This window comes from Tribolium madens, unplaced genomic scaffold, assembly GCF_015345945.1.
Source record: "Tribolium madens isolate multiple individuals breed KSU strain unplaced genomic scaffold, Tmad_KSU_1.1 Scaffold_19;HRSCAF=116;Tcas5.2_LG9, whole genome shotgun sequence".
Lineage (NCBI taxonomy): Eukaryota > Metazoa > Arthropoda > Insecta > Coleoptera > Tenebrionidae > Tribolium > Tribolium madens.
This window is the reverse complement of record NW_025400983.1, coordinates 11,237,143-11,254,269: the sequence shown is the minus strand read 5'-3', so window position 1 is coordinate 11,254,269 and position 17,127 is coordinate 11,237,143. Positions and strand designations below refer to the sequence as shown.

Sequence of the window (17,127 nt, the reverse complement as noted above, 5' to 3'; positions counted from 1 at the left end):
AACATGTTTAATATAACTTTAATCGAATTATTATTTTTATGTTAACTTACCTTTAATTAAACAAAAATAATTGTTAAATTTTTCTATCACGTCACACTTTTTTGTTGCAGACGATTGTTTTCCTGCTTTCTGCACAAATGCCTCCGCTTTAAAATTAATTTAAATACAAATTGTTGCTGAATTATTGCAAAATTATTACCATTTAGGTCTAAATAAGTCTTAAAAACATTTCACTCGCATTTGAATATGTTAGTATATTACTGTTGGATTGTTATAAAGAAAACTGATCCAAAAAAGTTTAATAAAAAACAAGTACCTAAAATAACTCATTTTTAATTTGTTCTTTGGCGGTTTTTCTATTTTTGTTAATTACTTATTTCTTAAACGTAACATGGTGAACTTTTTTAAATAGTTTTTTTTGAAATCTAAAAGAAATTATAACTTTCAGCTAAGGTATAAAAATCGTGTAAACTAGTGTAATTTTTTCTCTTGCGTTTTAAATCCCATCATTCTATGATCCCATCACATTGGCGTTTTATTTTTTTGACAACGATGTCGCTTTAACAGATGAGTTAACGAAAGTTAAATAACAAAAATGTTTGTAAAAAAGATTCCTAGATTTTTCAGATTTTTACAAAATAATATTTCTGAAAATTATTTTTAAGTTATTAAATCAATTAAATAGACTCAAGATGTCAAATTAAAAAAAATAGAAGCATACATAGTTGAAAAAAATCAATTGCACCCAAGGGGTATCCAGGGTTTGTGGAGGGGCTCATCTTCAATTTTTCAAAATGTTGCCACACCGCGCAGTTAGAAAAAAAACTAAGGAAAAAAAAACAATAATACAAAGAAATTAATATATTTTTCCTTTATTTTCATTTATGTAATAAGTATATTTAATAATAGTGAAGTTTTTCTTTTGATTGTTTCGCCTTTTTAAAATTTTCGAATTATTTTTGTTATTGTTCTTTTTATAGTAATTTACTTTTTCATTAAATGTTTTCTTAAAAACTAGTTATTAGAATAACACATAACGATAAAAAATACTTACATTTGCTCATAAATATTTATGCATTCTTCTCTGAATGTTAAAAAAATTCTTATTGCAGTTGCTTGTGGATCCTATAAGATTATAAATGAATTAGAATTTTTATGGAGATACAACTTTTTTGTTACTACTTACACTTAAATCATATAGCTCAATAAGATGGGACACATCTCGTGCCCTATCATAGCAAATGCGGTTTTTATACGCAAGACGCCGTAAAGTGTTGTTGCTAATTTTTTGGGTCCTTATCAAATTAACAAACTCCTGTATCTAAAATACCAAATTTAAAACTTACAATAATTACTTCATCTTCTGACCCTCCGGCGGCGCCGGTGGTATTGGTTTGCGCATTATCGTTGTTGCTCTAATAAATAAACAAAAATGAAAATTATAACAAATTTAATATTGAAATTTGAATATCTACCTTGAAAGAGTGTATTTTTTAATATTATTGAATAATTGATTTTACTTACCTCAGACATGTCGAAAAATTTTTTCAAAACAATGTTTAAATTGTTTTAGATACCTACTTCCACTTGATTATTTATTGAAAATTATTTTCAAAATTATACTAAATTTTCTCTGTCACCTTGACAGAGAACAGTCAAGTCACTGGTCAATTGTCAATTATTCTGCAAAATATATGGTTATGTTATTGTTGTTCACATCGTATCATGTTTACAATTTTTAGGCGAAAGATACCTGAAAACATTTTCAGGTTTATCCTGAACCAAAACTTGAAGAAAAATTATACAATTAGCAGTTTTCCACCTAACATTTCTTCTTTAATTCCCATCAATGTTCAATATAACCTACAAACTGTCCGGTACAAAAGCAAGAAAAGTCAAAAACAGCCTCCAAAACCCACTGTATCGGACACAGAAACGGAAAAGGAGAACACCTTTGAAGACCAAGTCGTCGATAAAAATACGAAAATCATGCAAATCCACGTTAAATCCTTACGMATAGACGGAGTCTTAAAATCAGGCCTTGGTATCGCAAGAAATAAAATAGAAACGCTTTTTTATGAAAGTAAAATACGGGTTAACGGCCAAAAATTACTCAAGAAGAGTGAATCAGCTCAGGAAGGTGACGAAATAGACATCATCAAAGGGCCAAGCCCCACAAACCCCGATTTTCTAAATGTGGCAAGAATCGAGATTTTAGGAATCACAGAAAGTAATCCCGAGGACATCACTTTAAAAATTCGTCGATGCAAAAACTTAACTGTAGAGAACTATGACGATAAATAAGGTTTTGTTGTTACGTAATTGTAAATAAAACATTGTTTTTCCCTTAAGTAATTACTTTTATTAAAGTGACGTTACTCACATTTCTTAATAAATTATATTCTACAAAAATACTGGCATTAGTGCACTGCATAATTAATAAATTATTGCCTATTTACAACTATCCTATTTATTGGGAATTATAGATGAGCTTAAATCATTTACTAGGAAATTATAAACAAAATTAGCTTTTCCTCTGTTTGCTTGAGGTTTCGAGTTACGTATCGGGTCCCTAAGTAAGATATCACCAAACAAAGAAGCCAAAGTTTTAGCGTCGTATCCATTCTCATTTGAATATTTCAACAACTCTTTAAGGAACATGCAGATGTAGAGGAAAACATTTCTGTGAACGTCGGACATCTTCTGTTGAATAATCTACGAAAAAAATCATGAAAAATCATTAATTTGGTGTTTTTTCGACCTACTAGCCGGCAATTTTGAAAATTATTTGCTGCAGCAATACAGCTGTCATGTAGTTCAAAAGGTACAATGGGYTCTTTAGTATATGACAAGAAAAGCAATAAAGCTTCAGCGACTGCTTGCACAGTCCCAGCTAAAAATCAAAAAATTGAACACAAAAATAGGATAATAGTCAAAACATACGTAAAGGATCCACTGATCCATAATCCAACCAATCCCGAATCCTTATTATTTCCTCATGGAGGGCACATGATTCGAATAAATCTCGTGTTTTTAACCCATAACGATATAAATTGTCAACCAAATGCCATAATTCGCGAGGAATCGAGTAAAGAACCCGACTTTCCATGTTTTCGGCTTGTTTTCTCTGCTCCTCGCTCATTTGCAATAAAGGAACAGGTGCTCGACACAAAGTTGATAGGCTTGAGGTAAAACATGACCTTTGACATTCACCCGTGACTATGATAAACATGTCTTTGCCTCCCTTCAAATGCAAAACCAAAATATCATACACTTTATCCATCTCGCGTTCGAGATTAACTTCGAATTTTATGTCACATTTATCCCCTACAAAAAAATAATGCCAACCTCTTAAACAAACATGATCAGTACCAGTGTTATAATAACTTCCATTACAACACTGTTTCTAGTTTGAAATTATTACCGGGATCAATCGTCCCACAATACGGCGTAATCCTCAACCAATCCTTACAATAAGTCGCCTCATCCAACTTCTTAATAAACTCAAATTCCGCCGGGACTTGCCCCGTATTCGCTATGATAATTTCTCTCGATTGCGGTTCCCGAAACTTGACCAAATCGAACACAACTTCCGTCTGATCAACCATCACTTGTGGCAAAAATTCGTTTTCCAACTTATCCATTTTTTTCAACAACTCTTCATGGACGCGTCGGAACTTATTTTGGTCGATTACACTAATTTCGGATTTGAACAATGCACTGACTGGTTTATGGTCGCTGATTCTGACGTCCATATGACTGCGATAGGCCACTTGGTAAATCCCTTCACCACGCCATAAAATGCGATCAGTCCATGCTGGCGGACGCGCTTTTTCACTCGTATCAAACGTATCAGAGTTTAAGTCGTATTTGTAAGTCGGGTGGAATGTTATGTCACCTTCGGTGTAGTCCTACAATAAGACATAGGAAATGTCGATGAATCATCCTGTTTGGTCGTGTTATTGCGTGTTATCAACGTTTTAAATTGAAATGGTTGCGAAGTTAATCACCCGAGACAGGTTGAAAAATGCGAAGATTTCATTTTATTCATGAGATTAGCACAAAATGTACAACAAAGAGTCTCATTATAGTGTGATTGTTTCATAGTTGGTAAACGATTTATTTTTATGAAAAAATAAACAATGTGCAAAAGGATATGAAACCAACCAGCGGTAAGGAAATATCCTATACATGACACAAAATGTTAGCAAAAAGTCACAACAAACACAAGACTTGTTTATATACTCGTTGCGTCATTATATTGTTGCTTTTTGAATACCACTAATACCTATCAATTGTAATTGTTATTATTCTCTACGTCACTACGTAATCGTGTAGTGTGATAAAACTTCCATAACAGGACACAGAAGGGAAAATTAATAAATATTTGACTAAACAACAAAAATGTAAAATTTATCGTATTAAAAATATTTTAATAAAAGGATTTTTTACTAATATACAGGTGCGCCAGAACTCGCGTCCCAGAGAAAAATGCCATATAAGGTAATATACCAGGAACATGGAAAAAAATTAAAAAAAGATTATCTATAAAAACTTCGAAGTTACGAGAGTTTAAATTTTGCACTTTTGACTTTTATTTATTTCTGTTGGATAAATAATTTTCCAAGTTGTTTTTTGCTACAGGCTATTTGAAGAGGAAACAAGGATGCTGTATCCTAAATTGCAACTCTGATTGTTGTTTGTGGCTTTTATTGGTAAAATTTTTGTAACTTTACTAAATAATTGTAAAAAAAACATATACAAGATCATCAATATCATTAAATATACATAAAAAATGTCAATGTCAAAAAATAAATGTCAATTTTTTTTGACAGATAGCCTTTTTTCCACGTTCCTGGTATCTTATCTTACTTGATATTTTTCTCTGGGGCGCGAGTTCTGGCGCACCCTGTATTTAAACTTGTAATTTATTTTTGTTTTTATAAAATACCTTATTTTAATAATATAAATAATAATTCCTTTGAGATTTCTTGATTTCTTTGATTCAAACATCACATTTTTATAAAATAAAAAACCCTTTGCAAATATTGAATTCCTGACTAAATAGTTAATTTTATTAGAAGAGGTTGAAAGATGTTTAAAAGCTATAGTTATTAAAATTAGACAAATTGAGGCTCATTTCTGTATTAACAATAGAGAGACTAAACATAAGTATTTTTTTATCTAAAATTACACAACAGCTTTGCTCAGAAGAAGTAAAAGTATAATAAAATCAACGAGGTAAAAATAAAGCAATTTAACTTTTACAAAATACGTAATCACCGTATTTTTTTATTTATTTTTTATTTATTTATTTAATTTTTGTATTCTTAGTTGGTTACCTCTGTTTTTTGAATTTTTAAATGTAAAATTTAAATGTTAACTGTAACTGCCACATATAAATCAATAAAGATCTTTATTAGAATTACTTAAATGTTTTTCTTTTAAAAGTCATATAAATATTTGTAGTCATAGTCGCGGTCAATTCATAGTGGCCATGTAAGTTATTGCAAAGTTGGCAGCCTCTAGCCCGCGTGTGGGTTGGTAGCAGAAATAACTAAATTGTGTCAACAATTGTGACAGGCAGAATTGTCAGTTTTGATAGATACGTCCCTAAAAAAACAATTGGATTGGCTTAAAGTCGGATTTAACAATTCAATTTTACAAATTAACAAAGGGAAGTGGCCACTATGAATTGACCGACACTTTAGAAATTTTTACTTTCCAAATGTAAAATATGACTAAAAGACATTTTTTAAGAGTATATAAAGATAGAATGTTCTCAAGAGACACTATTTATAGTGTAAGAATTCACCAGTTAAACTTATTTTGACTATTTACAAATTCCCTTATTTATTTAATGTCAAAAACAAAACTGTTTAAACTATTCATACAAAAGTTAAAATTAATAGCTTAATTTTATAACGTCTAGTGTATTTTTTGTTACACTACTCGTATTAATTTCTAATCCCTTTCGATCATTCCTTTGAAAAAATATTTATTTTTTGTTTAAAAAACGGCAGGCGCTACAAATTTTTATTTATTTCAAAAATTAAAGAAATAAATTAAATGGCTTTTAATATAGTAGAAGCTGATAGTTTTAGAATTTTTGTAAATTTTATAGTTAATTCTGGGCTATATTCACTTTCTAATTTTAAATTAAAACTCATATTTTTTTCTTCAAAATTTGGTTTAATTTTAATAAAATTATGGTTAACTCGATTTTTTGTCGACACAACGCAAGTAGATTTTAACTTTTATTATTTTTTTCAACAATAATTTTTAGTAAAAGTAGAACATATTGCACATGCCTGTAACAAAAAAACTAATATTTTCCAAATTATAAAAAAATAGTTACTATTTAAAATTAGAAAGTTGAATATAGTCCAAAATTCACTATGACATTTAGAGAAATTCTAAAATTGTCAGCTTTTACTGTTCAAAATCCATTTAATTTAGCTTTTTAATTCTACAGCGTCTGCCGTTTTTTTAAAAATCACTCTGTACTTTAAAGAATTTTTGATTCTAAATACTCGTAGTAAATCTGTTATCCGATATTGCAACAATAAGATAACGAATCAATGTTTTTGTGTGCATAACTCATCCATTTTATAACATTATTAATTATAAAAAGTTAACAAAAACACATTTCATTTTGTGTTATTAAAAAAAAAGTTTTCTAGTGTTGCTTGTTACCTCATTATTGCAATACTCACCAGTAACACATTTCCTCGATCTTTTTGCTGATTTAACTGATCTGCTTTAAGTAAAGTCACAAATTCATTTCTCCCAAGAAGCGTTTTCACCTGCTGCGTATTTAAATCCGTAATTCTGTAATTAAGGTCTCCTAACCAATAAACTTGTCTAAAATCATGACAATCACAAAAAATTGACACAATTGACATTTGAAACATACTCGTGATCTTTGATAGATTGTGGTTGTTTTCTGAAATTAATCCTTGCATTTATATCTTTATAATCTTGATTTCTCCTTTCAAACTCTTCAATATGAGCTGCTAAATGACAATTAACAAAGCATAAAGAGGTGTTGTGAAGTTCCAATCTGACTGCGACACCTCCTTTATTACCCTGGAGCAGAAATGTTAACGCCCATCAAAAGTACAAATACAAACTTTACCATTTTGCCTAAAAGGCCGGTCCCCACAGTATCAACAGCGACGTTTTTAACAAATTGGTAATGTTTACTGTTTACTAAAACTATCAGCTGCATTCCTACGAGTCTAGTTACTGCCACTGATTTATATTTAGCTTTAGAATGTACACCATCCATCACAAACTTACTGAATGAATTTTCATTAATAAAATGCTTTGACAAAAAATTAGTGCTTACACCCATTCTGCTTCTCTAGGAGTGTCATTAAAAAGAAATGCTTCTTTACTTAAATCAATTTCTTGCAAACCTATAGCATAAAGGTCTGGTGGTTCCTCATCAAAACTGAGCCAAGGCCTCAAGGAAACTGAAGGTGGTTGTCCGTTTACATTCCATGTACCCACAAAAATGCTATTTTTTAAATAGCAAACAAGCTATTTGTTATAATAATTGCAAATTTACCTAAATTCTTGCTGTTGTGTATACTCAGGTTCCTTTAATTTAAGCTGATATCTTAGTATTGATTCTCTATTGGAAGCTGCTTGTCCTTGTGCCAACTGGTGTCGTAAAACTGGAATATCTGAAGACTGAGAATTTCCCATTAAATTTAAAAACCACAAATTAATCCAATAATACCTGATCTGACATTTCTGAGGTTTTTTGGTTGCTTGGATCTAAATTATCACATTTATATTTATCAAGCCAGTTGAAATTTGGTTTGTTTGATGATGAAACTAAAAAACATATTTTCAATTTCTGTTGTGTAACAAATGAAACATAAGTACCTTCTTTCGACCAAACAACTTCTGAAGCAAAATTTGAACTTTCCACTCCAATCTCAATTTTAAACTGAAGCTTGTTGTTCTTAAAATTAACAATAAAAATTATATGACTTTGACAATTTTCAATTGGTTCTGTATCTGCAAGAAAATGGTAAAAACGTTAACATATGATATTGTATTCTTACCACAGGAAAAACACGAATTTATTGGAATTGCTGTTTCAATGGTAAGGTCTGAAATACTGCTAGGTCTTGGCTTTTTTGTAATGAACACAAACAATGCATAAGATGAATTACATTCAACTAAAGCTAAAATTTTGTGTACTTCGTCCAAGGACTCGTTCACTGATGACACATTTAAATGAATCTAAACAGAAATTAAGGAAAACCATAATTAATAATTTAATTATGATATGATAATTTAAGGATACACATTTAACGACTTCAGTGGAAGAAAATTTTGCTTGTACTATATTGATTACATCCTGGTATACTACTAACATAATTGTTTGATCAAATGAAATCCATTGTGAGTGTTTTAATATAAATCCGTTATTAATTTATGGAGAAATCGGAAAAATTAATAATCTGATACAATGACATAACCTCTCTCCGCCCAGCCACGCACACCAATCGAGTGCTGGTACTAAACTAAAAAACACTAACTTTACATTCAAATTAATTGAATAAAACAATTTGAATATAGTATTTATTAACTTACCTTATTTAATTCATTCTTTTTAATTATTAATAAACATAGTTTTACACAAAAATAACATGTCAAATTTATTTTATTTCTAATTTCAAATTTCTTTTTTCATCGGTAATAAAAATCGAGTAGCTGTGCTGCCATTTCAAAAACAATTGTACTTGACATTCATTGTTAATTACCAGAAGATTTATTGTTACGTTTTTTGCTAATTACTCTTTAAAATGAGTGATTGGGTGCATTGTAATAGATGTTCCATGAAATATAACGCCCAGACAACATTTTTTTTGGTTGAATGCGGCCATATATTTTGTCAAAGATGCGTGGATAAGATAAGTATGTTGTGATAAAAACCAGTTGTTTTGGTTTAATTGGCGCTAATTTTTACAGAAATATCGAAAAAATGCTTAATATGTAATAAAAGTGGCAACGCTTTACCTCTGAACAAGGATGTGAACCAAAATGTGTTAGCATTTTTTTTGCCTTTTGAAGATATGCTAAAGAAATGTCTTGAAGTAAGCCATATGTCACACCTGTCTTTATACCAAACAAATTATAGAATTAAAAAAAATACCCTTGCGCTTCGTATTGTTGGTTGTCTATAAAAACTCTATATTTTGTTGTATTATTTCCAGGTTTATAAATTCCAACTCCAACATCGCAACACGCTTTACCAAAATCTTCTGGAAAAATATAATTACGCCAAGAAAGAATACATAACGTGCCATAATACTAACAACAAGCTAATTAAAGAAACTCAAATGCTTCGTTCAATGCTTCGAGTATGTGATCACAAGTAAAATTGAAAAAAAATGGTTGACTCTAAATTTCAGTCCGCAGGTAAAAATCCTCAAGGCTTTTTAACAAGTACTCCACTGTCGCAAAATTCTGATAATAATCTAACTTTCCAAAACACTTCTATAATGTCTTCTATTCCTCCTATTAAGACACCAACTCCGTTTAAAGATTATTCTATGATGAAGATGTTTCCTGGATATCCCAAAAGATCGGTAAGTTCTTTTCACACTATTAGTAACAAGTAAACAAAGTGAGCAGAAGATATGTCTTTTAAAACATTTGTATAATTTTTCGAACGTAGGTACTAGCTACTCTATAATCTTTTCCATTTAGCTTTTAAAAGAAACATGTTTCAAGACAAAAAGTGACTTTTTATATTATCCTTCTTGATTTTATTTTTTTAACTTTATAAAATAACTATTATTAATATCAATTCTCCAAATGGAGCAACCATTTGCACACAATAATTTCTCTTTTACGTTCAGTCTTGTGTCAAATAAATTTAGTAGTAAACAAGTAGTTTAGAGAGAGAAGTTCGTAAGGGATTGCCTTTTATATCTACACTATGCAGGAATCTGGTATTCATGTTGCGAAACATTTAGGTATGTACTATTCGCAGATGTGTTTCTTGTGAGTGAACTTTCTCAGATTGTGTACTCACTTATTATTGTAAACCTACTTGATGTTATTTGATAATGCGATTAATGGATTGTTTAATGTTTAATTATAGTTTATCAAATTACAGAAAAATTATTACAGGAAACTACATTGTATGTATTTTATGCAAGTCGAACAATTCTTTACACCCTCCAGGAAATTCACATTATTGGAAATCTATAAAATGAACATAATTACACTGTTATTGTTCCATTCGGAACATGGTATTATTGTATTAAAGTTTGATCCTTATTTGCGGCGAATGAAATTACCTTATATTTTCATGACTATCAAAGGTAGTAACATTTCTAATTTATTGGCGCATATGCGTACTATAAACTTTATTATTTAAACTTGTAATTATGATAAATATTCAATGTCAAACGTACTCGTTAAAATGGGGTCATACAAAGGCAATTATAAAAAATATTTCAGTGTCCTAGTAAATAAACTATCGGTGCTTTCCAGAACGCAAAACAACTTAAATATTTATCTACTTAGTACTAAATACAGTACTAAATATAAAATTTTCTTTACTTGTACGACAAGTTTTTCACTTATGCAAATGTGAAGATAAATCAAAATTTAATCTCGTGTAGGTTACTGGCACTTTCTCGATTTACAAAATATCGCAAACATTTCTCGATAAAGTATTACGGCTATTGTCGGCAAGTTCGATAATAAAATTTGGTGTCATTTGAGACAAAGTGTGCGTAAAATATTGGACCATTTCCAAAAAATATATGCGCTAATCTAACATCAATTGTGATTAATAGGACCATAAATAATCTAATATTGCCGCTTTCCATATATTCTTCCAATAATTTTTGTTAGTTGGGATCGATTTTCAGTCACCGTTTCGCCATAAACGTATTATTTTGCTTTTTTATGAAATGATTCATTTGTGAAGGTGTGAGAGATTTAGATGATGTTATTAAGGGCGAATCAGATTCACCCACATCTACCTTGAAGGCTTACATAACGCAAGAAGGTCGTCGATATGACAAATGACACAATAATTGCACGTTGACATCAACGGTTCGATACTTTATTTTTTCTTTTCGTTTGGATAATAATTAAGAATACATGTCTTGCGTAAAAAGTCATAACAATTAACGACATGTGAGTGACGCTATATATTCAAGGCAATCACGACAAAAAAACAAAGCGGTAATAATGCGGTATTACGTTGATGAGTGTACTAATAGGAAAGGAGACTTTCAGGTGTCGGTGTTTAGTCATTTGATCAACATCTTGCATACTGACTGCATTTATTTATTTTTCATTCAGCGGAAAGTTTGAGTCTGGATAATGACTGGATCTGTGGGTGAGTTACGAGTAAGGTTGAACTATACTGAATAAGAAAATAAATCGTAGTTCAAAAATTTTGAAAAAAACATCAGAATTCTTTGATGGCCTTAGCAGCAATCTATAGGGTTATTCATAAATATGAAGCAGTATTTGAACCTCAAAAATGACCTAACAAATGATGTTAATTTAATTTAATTTAAATAATAACTCGTGTCCTAAGACGTTAAAACATTTCAATTATTTTACTTATGATTTATGAATTTAGGATGAAAGCAATACATACAGGGACATTTTTTATTAGTATGCATAGCCCATTTCAAGCTTTTAGAAGGTACTAGATATTAAAATATGTAAAACTAAAATTTTGTGTCAAGTTTGTCAAGTGTCAGTTTTGAAACTTAAAGCGTAGCTTTAAAAAGTTAATACCACTTATGATACCCATGTCCACCGAAGTGAATCGGGAGATATATGTAGTCCCATCGCATAGCCCCACGATCGCCAGACTTGGCACCTAACGAATTTTTTTTTTGGGGGTATTTAAAAATAAAAATTCATACTAATGTTCCAATGCAAAATTTAGAAGAGCTGAAAGAACGTAGGTATTCGTACAGAATGTAATAATATACCCTGCCAAAAAAAAATTAGAGTAGGGGGTGATTAAAGTGCTTCAGATGGCAATCCTGAGTTTTGACATCAAATGTTAGCGGAAACTTTGACAAGTTTGCGTTTTATTCCTTTTGAGTGAAATAATGTGCACTTTAGAGCAGAAATTTTTATTGCTGTACAAGAGGAAAACGGTGGATGGTCATTTTCACTTTCAGTGTGTGTGGAAAATTACCAGCCCAGATTCCCAGCCAATGTGTTGCCAACAGTAGAATTTAATTAACGCCTACTCTAATTTATTTTTTATTTGATCGCACGGTAGATCCTGAATTTATCAGAAATGCAGTGGCGGGGTTTTTAAAATCGCTTGGGTTATTGTTTTGAACACTTGCTTTAATTATTAAATATTTTTCTTGTTTTGATGGGTTCTAATTAATATTTAATAATTTCATTTATATTATTTAATATTTAATTACTTAAATTAATATTTAATTACATTTACTTTGTTGTTTTTAAAAGTTTGTCTTTTATTTATCGATATTAAAACCTTTGGAATATTGGTTGCCTATGCCCAGACTAACGGCTAATCGTAATTGCCATACCTAGTAACATTGAAGTTGACCCGGTTTTTTTAAAAGTATACATAGGGCTATGTATACTAATAAAAAAATGTCCCTGTACATAAAATAAAACAACGTTACAGTTTTTACATTTTTTATTTAAAAACTATAATGAACATAACAAAATACCCTAATCGTAATTATTTAATTTTATGTCAAAAAGCTAGGTAACTTTAGCATTACCAGTATGTAGGGTACAGTTAGGGACATGGAATTTCCGACAGGACTTTTCTGTCAATACAAAAATTTGTGGTCAAAACTATTCTTTATTGTCAACATGACAAATTTAAAAGTCAGAATGACACGTAAATATCGATCTCTCTGTGACCACTATTAAAGTGAGGTTGACAAAGTAAAGCCTATTTTAGAGATGATGTCAGTAGATTGACAGTCTTGTCCGAAATTCCGTGTCCCTAACTGTACTCGTTTGACTTGAAATGCAAAGAAATTTTTTTTTTAAACTGAGTCTTGTAGATGAAAATATCAGATTATTTTTTGAATAAATTATGACTAAGGCTTGGAAATGATGTAAAACTCGTCGTAAAACCCTACGTACCTAATGATTTTTATAACTTAAGGCATCGATGAAAGTAATTAACTTGTGAGTAATGCTGCTGCTACTTTTTTTCGTATACAGGTGTTTCAAAACTCGCACCCCAAGTAAGATAAAAGACTAAGAACATGGAAAATGTTAAAAAATCGTATCTGTCAAATTTTGACATTTCTTGTATATGTTTATTCATAACTATGTAGTAAAGGTTCACGATTTTTGCCAATAAAAGCTACAAATAACGTTAAACATAGTTACAGTTTAGAATATAGCTTTTTAATATTTTTTCCATGTTGTACCTGGCATCTTAGTTTACATGGCATTTTTCTCTGGGGCGCGAGTTCTAAAACATCCCATATGTATTATCGTTTTTAATATTGCTTTAATACTTATTCAAACTTATATTTTTTATTCTGTTATACTATCGATTGATCAAGATAATTTGTAATCGAGTCATCTTTGGATCTGAAAACGTACCTACGTCTGTTTTTGAACTAACTGCAGGTGAAACGTTAAATAAAATGACAAGTTGAAGGGTAAAATGGTGAAAAGTTTCAAACACAACTTTATTATCAAAAGAATTTTCAGTAAAGATACAATCATAAACTTAATTATAAAATCATCATCTTTTTAATCTTGCTTCAGGTACATTAACTGCAGTTCGATAGCAGCAAGAGATTTTGGAACCTTTGATACATGGACTTCACGATGACGAATTGATGCTTGGCTATTTTCAACAAGCACATTCAGCTAGGACCACAATAACTACGTTATAATTTTTTTATAATAGACTTATTACACACAAAAAATATGTGACTTCCGAGATCCTGTGACCTAGTCCTTCAAACTTTTTTGCAGCTTTATTTAAAAAATTGTATTTACCGCACACCTCTTAATAACCTGTAAGGTTATTACCTGGTTAAGGTTAAGAATAACTGAAAAAATTAATAAAATTAATAATAATCCATATATATTGCGAAATGTGATAGATGGAGTTAGACAAAGGGCGCTTTTGTGCTTTCAAGAAAACGGAGCATTTATTGTAACCGCTATTTAACAATATACCTCAATGAATCTTTCTTTGTTGAAAATTTTCTTAATTTGGATAATAAAGTCATGTTTGAAACTTTTCACCAATTTACCTTTCGACTTGTCATTTTATTTGATTTTTCACCTGCAGTTAGTTCAAAAACAGACATACGTTTTCAGATCCAAAGATGACTCGATTACAAATTATCTTGATCGCTCGGCCTGCGCCTGTAAGATGCAATCAGTAATACATATTCCGATACGAACTCGATTACAAAATTTGAAAAATTGGATAATCTTCTCTAGTTTGTTCACCCTTTCAAAAATTACAACATTGTTAGTTAGTTAGTGATTAAGATAGATAAACTACAATCATATTCATGCCGTCTCTTGATAGAACAAGTGATAATTGTTTCTGAAAAACTGCAGTTTTATGACTATTAATGAAACAGTGATTAGTTTGACAACTACTGTCATGGGTTTCCAAAAATTAAATAATTAAATGTGCGTTTTCTGTATCCAATGTTCTGTGACTTTTGTATATCTGGGTGCGTACATTAGGCGCAAGCCTCGTAAAGTTATGTGAAACACCCTGTATAATGAACAAACTTAGCAACAGCGCTTTGTGTGTCAAAATCCGCTGTGATTACAACTTAAAAACTGTTGTGTCAATAATTTTTACTGTGGATTGCCCCCGGTATTCGTTTTTATCCTCTTTTTGCGTAGATACTTACTCTGGTGATTTAACGTCCATCTACAGTAAATAAACCATTAGAAACAAAATCGTAAAAGTTTCAGTGGTCTTTGCGGTATCAAAAAGTCGCGAAGGTTTTCGTCTGCTCTAAGTAATGTTTAGCAACAAAAGTTTTTATGTCGCTACGTTTTCTATTAACATTTTTTTATTATAAGCATCTTCGTATAGTTATCGTTTAATATTTACATACTAAATGGCACGAATATTATTGTCTTCCAACAATGAATAATTATGAGGATATATACGACACGTATTGTTGCTCCATGAAACATTTATGAAGACTTCCATTTTTAATAATACATAAGAGTTTCTAATAGTTTTGTCCTGTGTTTTCAAAATAATTATTCTAAAGACTTGGACACCATGCAAATTTTGGCGATTATCGACCGGAAGCGTTGTGTAATTTAAATAAATAAAAAGTAGCAAGTATTGTAATTAGGGTGTATTGGTACAATGAGGTGACATCGAATGGATTATTTTACAGGCGAATACATATTTGATAAGCCGCTTTCGGTAGGCCAGTGACTTCCTTCCAAGTCTAAAGCGGACATATTTGTTTGGATACCATTGTTATGTTAATCGAAACGTTCGCTATGACCCGTTGATTACAACACAAGCCGACGAATGTTCCTTCAATAGGAATATCTATCAATTTCTACTCCGAATAGAATTTTTTGATTGGTCTGAAATCTGCCACCAATACGAACTTTGCATACTAAAGTAGTTTGGTTCAGGATGTGCTAATTCAGAAATGGTCATCAAGGAAAATTTATCGATTTACTTATTGTTTGGTAGAAAGCTTGCGTAATTTTTTTAAGTAAATATATTACGCCGTTTGAATTTTAAATTGACAGACTTTCGTCGAGAGCTTCTCCATGTAAATATGAATGAGTTTGTGCAGAGAAATATAAAGTACACAGTAGGATTACCAACGTGTGGTAATAATTCCCGGTATTGTGATGACCTGTCTGGCAAAGTCCACGGACAACGTTTGCTTGGAAACTGAAACTAATTAATTTTATTTTGATATCCGGTGGCAAATCATTTAGTTAAAACTTGGATAAACCGGAATTTATAAATAATTTATACTTTCTACTAATTTAGAAAAGCTAAACAAAATGACACATCGTGTCATTCGTCGACGGTTTATTTTTGATTAGTTAGTTTTAACGCACATTATGCATAATGGATGTGCTTCTGCATTATGTGAAGCTTAATTCGAACTAAATAAAAACAAAAATGTATTATTTTTGACTTTTCCTTCTATTGTTAAATCGACCTTCGTTTCTGACCCTATTACGAAGTGGCATACTTTGAAAACCTATTATATTTTTGACTTAGTAATTAGCGTAACAAAAACAGAAAACTATATTTAGTCCGCCAGTCATTATACACCCAAAACGTGTTATTTTGAGCCATTTAAACAATTTTTACATACCATCTTGTCTAGTCACTAGTAGGAAACCGAAATGAAAGCACACCCGAAAAATAAAAAAATCTTTATTTATCAAAACAGAAAAATTTGTACTTGATTCAGACTATTGAGTGTGTTCTGTGACACCTTTCAGCAACCCTTCAGTGCTGGGTCTTCTCAAGGCCCCTCTCCAGCTCAACGAGTGCCAATGGGGTACTCCGGACTCCAGGAACGAGCCATGATACACCGAGGATCTCTTGACACCATGCATTCTCTAGAGGAACTTCGACGCAAATCTCAGATTGCACCTAACAACAGAAATTGAATTATAATAATTTAATTTAAATAATGCAAAACTGCATACATTTCAAGGTGAAGAAGGYTGTTTTTGTGTTAGTCATTTAATTTTATGTCGAAGTTGTAAAGTAATAAAATGATTGTTCATTGAAATGGAAATGCGTCTGTATTGTGCTGATGCATTTCCGATGTTTGAGTGTACAAAATATTGATAAAGATATTTGTTCTATGGATGTATGCACTTTTGCTTTGTTTTCTTATAGTAACTATCAGTAATTATGTATCGGTAATCATTTATGTTTAATAAATATATTTTTTGATATACTCGAATTTCTCGTTGTTTTAGTAAAGTCAGTAACAGTTAGTAGGAATATTCCAACACGGTGCTATAGCTTCGGAACCTCGTGTGTTGTGTGAAGGGTGCTTGAGATTAGGAAGTTAGATAGCTAGTGTTAGTCAGATGAGAACCACTTACTTCAGATGAAGACATTAA

General features: G+C 30.9%; 4 protein-coding genes across 5 annotated transcripts in view; 2 read left to right on the top strand and 2 right to left on the bottom strand.

Annotated features, from left to right (window-relative positions):
- The first annotated feature begins 1,652 nt into the window (after nucleotides 1–1,652).
- LOC123015722 (mitochondrial transcription rescue factor 1) lies at nucleotides 1,653–2,351 on the top strand. The gene has a single exon (XM_044415621.1). It carries the CDS (start codon nucleotides 1,726–1,728, stop codon nucleotides 2,302–2,304), a length of 579 nt encoding a protein of 192 aa, XP_044271556.1. The 5' UTR covers nucleotides 1,653–1,725; the 3' UTR covers nucleotides 2,305–2,351.
- Nucleotides 2,346–8,549, bottom strand: LOC123015719 (inositol polyphosphate 5-phosphatase OCRL). Its single transcript, XM_044415611.1, has 13 exons — nucleotides 8,324–8,549; nucleotides 8,079–8,259; nucleotides 7,897–8,031; nucleotides 7,748–7,845; nucleotides 7,574–7,698; nucleotides 7,352–7,522; nucleotides 7,139–7,301; nucleotides 6,917–7,089; nucleotides 6,717–6,864; nucleotides 3,425–3,911; nucleotides 2,944–3,327; nucleotides 2,766–2,893; nucleotides 2,346–2,715 (listed from the first exon to the last, which is right to left on the bottom strand). Exons 1-13 carry the CDS (start codon nucleotides 8,393–8,395, stop codon nucleotides 2,467–2,469), a joined length of 2,514 nt encoding a protein of 837 aa, XP_044271546.1. The 5' UTR covers nucleotides 8,396–8,549; the 3' UTR covers nucleotides 2,346–2,466.
- A 207-nt stretch (nucleotides 8,550–8,756) lies between these two features.
- On the top strand, nucleotides 8,757–16,964 carry LOC123015721 (probable E3 SUMO-protein ligase RNF212). The gene is made up of 5 exons (XM_044415620.1): nucleotides 8,757–8,937; nucleotides 8,992–9,116; nucleotides 9,237–9,383; nucleotides 9,435–9,611; nucleotides 16,492–16,964. Exons 1-5 carry the CDS (start codon nucleotides 8,826–8,828, stop codon nucleotides 16,660–16,662), a joined length of 732 nt encoding a protein of 243 aa, XP_044271555.1. The 5' UTR covers nucleotides 8,757–8,825; the 3' UTR covers nucleotides 16,663–16,964.
- Nucleotides 16,408–17,127, bottom strand: part of LOC123015720 (CUGBP Elav-like family member 1) — a 182,276-nt gene continuing 181,556 nt past the window's right edge. For both annotated transcript variants that reach the window (XR_006413400.1, XM_044415619.1), the window contains one exon: nucleotides 16,408–16,645. Coding sequence is in view for 1 of the 2 variants with exons in the window: in XM_044415619.1 (XP_044271554.1) it covers nucleotides 16,635–16,645 (11 nt within the window). In the remaining variant the exon portion in view is untranslated. The remainder of the gene's footprint in view (nucleotides 16,646–17,127) is intronic.

Bases quoted from the DNA above. Each gene is read 5' to 3' on its own strand.
- LOC123015721 (XM_044415620.1), top strand. From the start codon at position 8,826: ATGAGTGATTGGGTGCATTGTAATAGATGTTCCATGAAATATAACGCC. The intron at 8,938-8,991 runs GTATGTTGTGAT...TAATTTTTACAG, and splicing joins AAGATGCGTGGATAAGATAA to AAATATCGAAAAAATGCTTA. The intron at 9,612-16,491 runs GTAAGTTCTTTT...GACACCTTTCAG, and splicing joins CTGGATATCCCAAAAGATCG to CAACCCTTCAGTGCTGGGTC.